Here is a 6,000-nt window from a genome sequence, read left to right on the forward strand (position 1 = left end):
TCTCAGTCTCGCACTCAAACACAGAATCACAGACAGACAGACACAGAAGCACACACAAATGTGTACTAATGCACACATTTACATCCACCCACCTGCCTGTGTATAGGCATTCACACTTTAACACAGTATGTTATACATCTTCACAGCTGATACATACACATGATACACAGCGAAAAAAAAAACTATCGTAGACTGTATCATATCATTGACTTTTCCTGCTCAAAAATGTATAAAATGTGCTGTTAATGCATCAAGATTAGAGTTTTTTTCATTGATTAACATTAATAAACACACTGAGTCAAAATTCTATCAAGACTTTAGGCTGAATCATACTTTATCCTTCTGTCAAGGTGTTGTGGTGGTACCTGTTGATTGTTGTAGTACCAGTGCAACACTAGCTGGAAGTGTCATGCTTTGTCAGGCAGTATTGTGCATTCATTATGTATTATATATGATTAAATTACTATTAAACATAGTAATTGTGTTAGATTCTCTCACTTTGAAGTACGGAGGCTCCTTTGACAGAGACAGAGAGTAATGCGTGTAATATAATAGCAATGAAACTAATTACTTTTAATGTAATTACTTTGTAATTACTATCTGTACATATGCAATAAATTATTAGTGACATTTTTCTAGTTACTTGCCCAACAGTGGTTATAACACTGCAGATCATGAACCAGTACATGACTGTGCTAAGTTACCTTCAAGATCTGACTGTAACTTTCATGAAATTCTATATTTATTATGTGTATGACAAGTTTTCCTATGAACATTTTCAGTTAGACCCTAAAAAGCCAAGCTCTAACCCCCCACCTCCCACTGTGTCAGAGCCTCAAGATGCTGAACCTCCAAGGTCAAAGCCTAGCGCTGGCAAAGAGCCAGTTGCATGCCAGCACCTTGCTCACATGGGAAGGCAGGAGGGGAGCATCAGCTGAATCAACAGAGAGGGATCAGCTGGCTGGTGAGCGGAATGTCAGAGAAGCTGACAGCTTGGTCGTCGCCACAGATCACCCTGGAGCATAGCAGCACGTCCATATTGCTGAATATTGGCTCCACATTTACACTCCTATGTGGCTTTGTTTGCACATTCACGCCAAGTTCGGGCGTGCGATCATCATGTTACATGTGATGACATGTTCAGTTTTGCCCTGTGCCTGTACATCTTAGCGCTGGTGTTCAGTGTGTACACTTTGACACAGGTATTCTCTACTGAAAGAGCATGACTCGGTTTCTTGTTCCCTTACTTTATCCTTCTTAAACTTGTAAAAATACCCATATTTAAAATATTGACGATTGTATGTCTGCTCAAGCACATACACTGTGCAGCTATAATCTGCTAGACTGTGAGGTGACAGGGAGAGATTAGATGCCTGTTGTTGTCCACTCACCTTCTGGCTGGCCATTTGGCGTCTCATCTAAAGAAAGAAAAACAAAAGACATCAGTGTCAATCAAGATCTCTTGTAGTGTGGCTCTAATGCAATCATTCCATTTGTGCATATTGACCCAATTTATTGATATCCATTCACCTCTAAGCCATATCATCTTTGTGTTGGATGACTGGCTCCTCATGCATAGACTCCATGTAGTCTTAACTGATTATGATGGAGGCCCCTATGACACACCATTTGTTTGCCCTCTGCCTTGTCTAGACTTATGGAACTAATGATGGGCCCCGGGGGTGGGGGGCAACAGAAACATGTTTGGATACAACATTCAAAACGTGTAACAGGACTCGATGCAGGGCCTCAGCAGATCAAAGCATCCATACAGTACTTGGCATACAATGATGGGGTTAAAAAATTAACCTCTTCTGTTATTAGTGGGTTAGTGGAGCATAGATCCATGGGAGGTTGTCTATTATGCGTGGGAGCTTCAGTCAAGTCATGCAACATCTGGGGCACCCTGCGCATTTATTGTCCTTGTTCAGGCTTTTGATTTTTTCAGAAGTACACAAAGTAGGAGGGTTTATAGCCTTGGTTCTTACACAAGTAGCAGCTTTAATCATCTGTTTCCAAAGCTTGTGGAGGTAGTTGATAAAACAACATTAAGTAGAAGAAAGGATTAGTAATCCTCTCCTTGCAAAGACTTCTCCTTCACTTCTGCTCACCATGAAGTTTTCTCTTCAGTAATGAGATGAGGCAAAGCTTCCCACTTTGGATCTATATCACAAGTATATGATGGTGTGCAGATGCAGTCACTGTTTGGAATATAATTAAAGCCCTAAATAGCCTGACAAGTCCTCCAAATAATAATTATGATCCAGCTGCCTATGTCAGCGGTACAACAACAGTTTTCAGGACTTTCCAAAGCTGTTACAAATATCTGTTGCAACTATAAAAGTGATTTTTGATTTGACACTGCTAAGATTAAGGGCCTTTAATGTTAGGGGAAAGTCAGAAGGGTTAAATGAAATCAGCTCTGACTGACTGTAGGAAAGTGAACAGTGTGACTTCTGTGTCAAAGTCTGACATTATGGTGAACTTGTGTCACTTTGCTGTGGGAGGAAAGTCTAGTGTTGTGGCTGTGTGCTATCCCTAAATCAGGTCAGTTGTCCAGTGTCCATGATTAAATCAATCATTGAGTTTAGCAAGGAATGGGGGAGAAACATGTGGGTAGACGGATCAGTTATTCATATTTGCAGAGTTGACAGCTCTATTGCCTTCATGCATTCTGTAGTTTAAGAGTGTAAATCATAAGTCATCTCTTTTCATACACATTTCCATGTGTATGAAAAGGTCCTTCTAGGGTTGAGGGAGTCGATGGGCATATCTCCAAAGATCCAAAATACCAGAGAAACAAAACATTAATACTGAAACCCAGGGTCCCACTTTCTCCATGTGATTCCTGTCTTTGAAATCCATAACACAACCAATACTCTGAGACTTGAGGCCCTTTCTTTTAGCATCTTTAGCTTCAGAAAAACCCTCCCTTCATTAAGACTTTGCAGTCAGTGTATGAATACTGCAACCCTAGCCCCTTGTGTGTCCGTTGACCATGCACCATTTTTACCAGCCATTTTCTCCCATCTCTTCTTAGCTTCTGATATCCCTCCATTTGTAATAATTCCCCCCTGAGCATTCCTTGTCAAAATTAGCCACACTCCCACCTCACTTCAAAACAATGTGTCGCTGGCCACTGGGCCACAATCCTGCAGGGTCACATCATGCACCCGAGAATGAGCCTCACTCGCTCTCTGTCTCATCACCATTGAGATAATGAGAGTGGAGAAAGGTTTTGTTTTACCTCTGAGGACTCCCAGTGCAGCTGACAGGGCTGCAGGTATTTTCAGCTGTTGCTCCTGCTGGCGTGCAGACAGAAGGGCTCATACAGGCTCTGACATTAGCCAAAGTGCCAGCAGCTTCATTTTTCCTAATATAGACCTTTATTACTTTAATAAAGATGAGATTACATAGTTAGATAGTGTGTTTGCCCTTGTTGTGGTTATGTATTTTCCTTTGACTTCTTGTTTATTGCAGTTCTGGTTGGACAAGGATTAGAACACGAAACTTCTACGAGACGTTAAGTGTCTATGCGGGGTGAGACCTGTACTTGGGTGGCAATTAGCTGCTGACAGGCGTTCCCCCTGTGCTTTACCACAGGTTTGATTTATGGGGTGGTATTCTGTAATACAAAGCAACAGGGAGAGTGATGGACCCTAGAGACAGTAAATCTCCTGAGGTGAAGACATGGGCTTCACCATGACTGAAACCCAAAACGTGGTCGCAGCATGGACAGTACTGTAAGGCTTCTGGGCACAGGGTCAGGTGTTTGATCGGGAGGTGGCTAAACTCCAAGTGATCCACCCTTAACGGAGGACGGCTGGGAGATGTCTGTTTTGGCGTGTGGCACAGGACGAGGAGGGGTTAGGTGGCGGCGGTGGGAGATGGCATTGAACAAGGGATGGGGATTAAAAGTGCGCTCATTCTGAACTATTTATTCCAGGGACAAGAATCCCAGTCCCAGGAGATCTGCGGGCGACTCAGCCAGTTCGTCATCTCTGGTTGGAACTTTTTAAAGGCTTGAGAGTGAGGTGTCTAAAACAACAGCGCTGGCCTCCTCCTCCTCAGCTGTTCAGACTCATTTAAAGAACAATACTTTTTCTACCCTCATTTATCTGCTGCTGTGGGCTATGCAGCTATTTATGGGTAGTGTTTGCAGCAGACTGGAATCTGTTGCCTCTATTTCTCCACAGCTTTGTCTCGGAGGGGATCAGAGATGTTTATGGCAGTGGATGAACAGTGTGGGGGCAACTGTGCTGGACACAATCAAGCTGGTTTTCTCTGACTGTTAAAAATTCCTTTACTTTAATTCCTACTTTTTTATGTTTAGCTGAATTTTGGAGCTTGCAGCTGCTCAGAGTCGTCAAGCTGCATTTTCCTGAATGTATCAATGCTGATGAAATACCGTATACTCTATAAACCCAGTCTCAAAATGCAGTGTCTACTTTCTCAAAAGCAGGAAAGAGTCCACTTAGTCATGATCCAAAACCCAGAATTACAAATAACAAATTTGCTCCAAATGCTTTTGAACCTTAGACCTTTGGTTGGGTTAAGAAACTCCAACCCCAAAAAACAAAGGAAGAAATCTCTGGGAGAGCATAAAGCAGGGATCTCTATTCCAGGACAGACAGACAGAAAGAAATGTGTTAGTGTCTATGTGCAATTCAAGCCTGACGTGTGAGGATCTGCTACAGACAGATCAATGGTCCTCTAGAGGATAATGAGTTTATTAAAAACATGTATCAGCTCTCATCAGGAAGGCGTCCAAGATCCAAACAAAATGTTCCATTTCCTCTAACATGGGAATGTCTGGGTCACCAGCAGACCCTTAAAGAGCAGTACTAATGGGGAGGGTGGGAGTAATACCATATTGTAATGACAGACGAGAGTGGATTAAATGGGAATGTTGATGGACATGACGATGCAGATGAGTGATGTTATGGTGTGGAGAACGTGAGGGCGGGACAGGGGATGGGTTAAGATGCTGCATGTGGTTGAATATGGTTTTGAATTGTGGATAGAGGGCAGGTCTGAGGGGTCCAAATTGGCCATTCCTCCAATCAATCATCAGGGAGACAACTACAATCAGGTTATTATTTATCCTCTTATGGCCCAACCCTTACTCAGTTCATCCAAATTGCATCATCCATCATGGATGCAAAGCCCATGTCTGCCTCGGCACTCATCAACATTCCTCCGGCTATGCTTCATCATTGTGTCTTCCTCCAGTTGCATCACCCAGAACGTTCCAGTTTGCCAACACCCAGCAACAATAGTATCTGTTCATAAACCTCAAATCTTCTCTCGCCCCCCAGGATGGTAGAAACATGCGTGCATCAGTAATACAACACCACTGTCAAAGTCACTTTGAGGATTCCTATGAACAAGCTGGCAGGCAAGCCGTAAAGTGATGGAGCTCCCTGCAGCGAGTATCAACTGACTGCTCCCCTTCATCAAAGACAGTAAACACACAAACATGAAGTAAAAACACAGTCGGGGGAATATGTAGCAGTTCAGTGAGGCGATCGTAAAAAATGTGTTAACAGCCATTAAAACTCAGCATTTCTGCCTGAAAATCAATGAAAACATGCAGCACAGTTGATCTGTTTTGGATCTTAAGTTATTTCTGTGAGGCTGTTACATGCTTTGTAGTTCCTGCTACAGGCAACACGCTCATCCTGTCCTCACTGTCAGCACTCCTACCTTTCTTTGTGGGCTCTGGCATCTTGAGCCGCGTCCCAAGAAAAGCGTCAAGGAGTCAAAAGGTGCAGGTAGGGTTGAGAGAAGTGTGAGTCTGTGGGAGGCCAGGTAAGACGTGGTAGCCCTCTCAGTCCAGGAGGGAGAGATAAGATGGTAATGATGTTGATGATGACGTTAGGACAGTGGCAGAAAAAACCTCTGGGAACCCTCAGACCAGAGTGATGGGAGATGAGGAGGGCACAGGGATACGGTTTGGAAATCTCAGTGGGGGAGGAGAGAGGACCAGTGACAGATCCA

The 6,000-nt window shown here is 43.4% G+C and overlaps 1 protein-coding gene across 10 annotated transcripts in view; it reads right to left on the bottom strand.

The window, feature by feature from the left end:
- Positions 1-6,000, bottom strand: part of mybpc1 (myosin binding protein C1) — a 29,799-nt gene extending 23,799 nt beyond the window's left edge. For 5 of the 10 annotated variants that reach the window (XM_051077713.1, XM_051077712.1, XM_051077711.1 and 2 more), the window contains exons 1-2: positions 5,707-5,999; positions 1,392-1,418 (exon numbers count right to left, since the gene is read on the bottom strand). In XM_051077713.1, coding sequence (XP_050933670.1) covers positions 1,392-1,418; positions 5,707-5,728 — 49 coding nt within the window. In that variant the 5' untranslated portion in view covers positions 5,729-5,999. Of the gene's footprint in view, positions 1-1,391; positions 1,419-5,706 lie in introns of all 10 variants that reach the window. The other 5 variants (XM_051077708.1, XM_051077706.1, XM_018687052.2 and 2 more) reach the window with 2 other exon arrangements.

Source organism: Lates calcarifer, linkage group LG18, assembly GCF_001640805.2.
Source record: "Lates calcarifer isolate ASB-BC8 linkage group LG18, TLL_Latcal_v3, whole genome shotgun sequence".
Lineage (NCBI taxonomy): Eukaryota > Metazoa > Chordata > Actinopteri > Centropomidae > Lates > Lates calcarifer.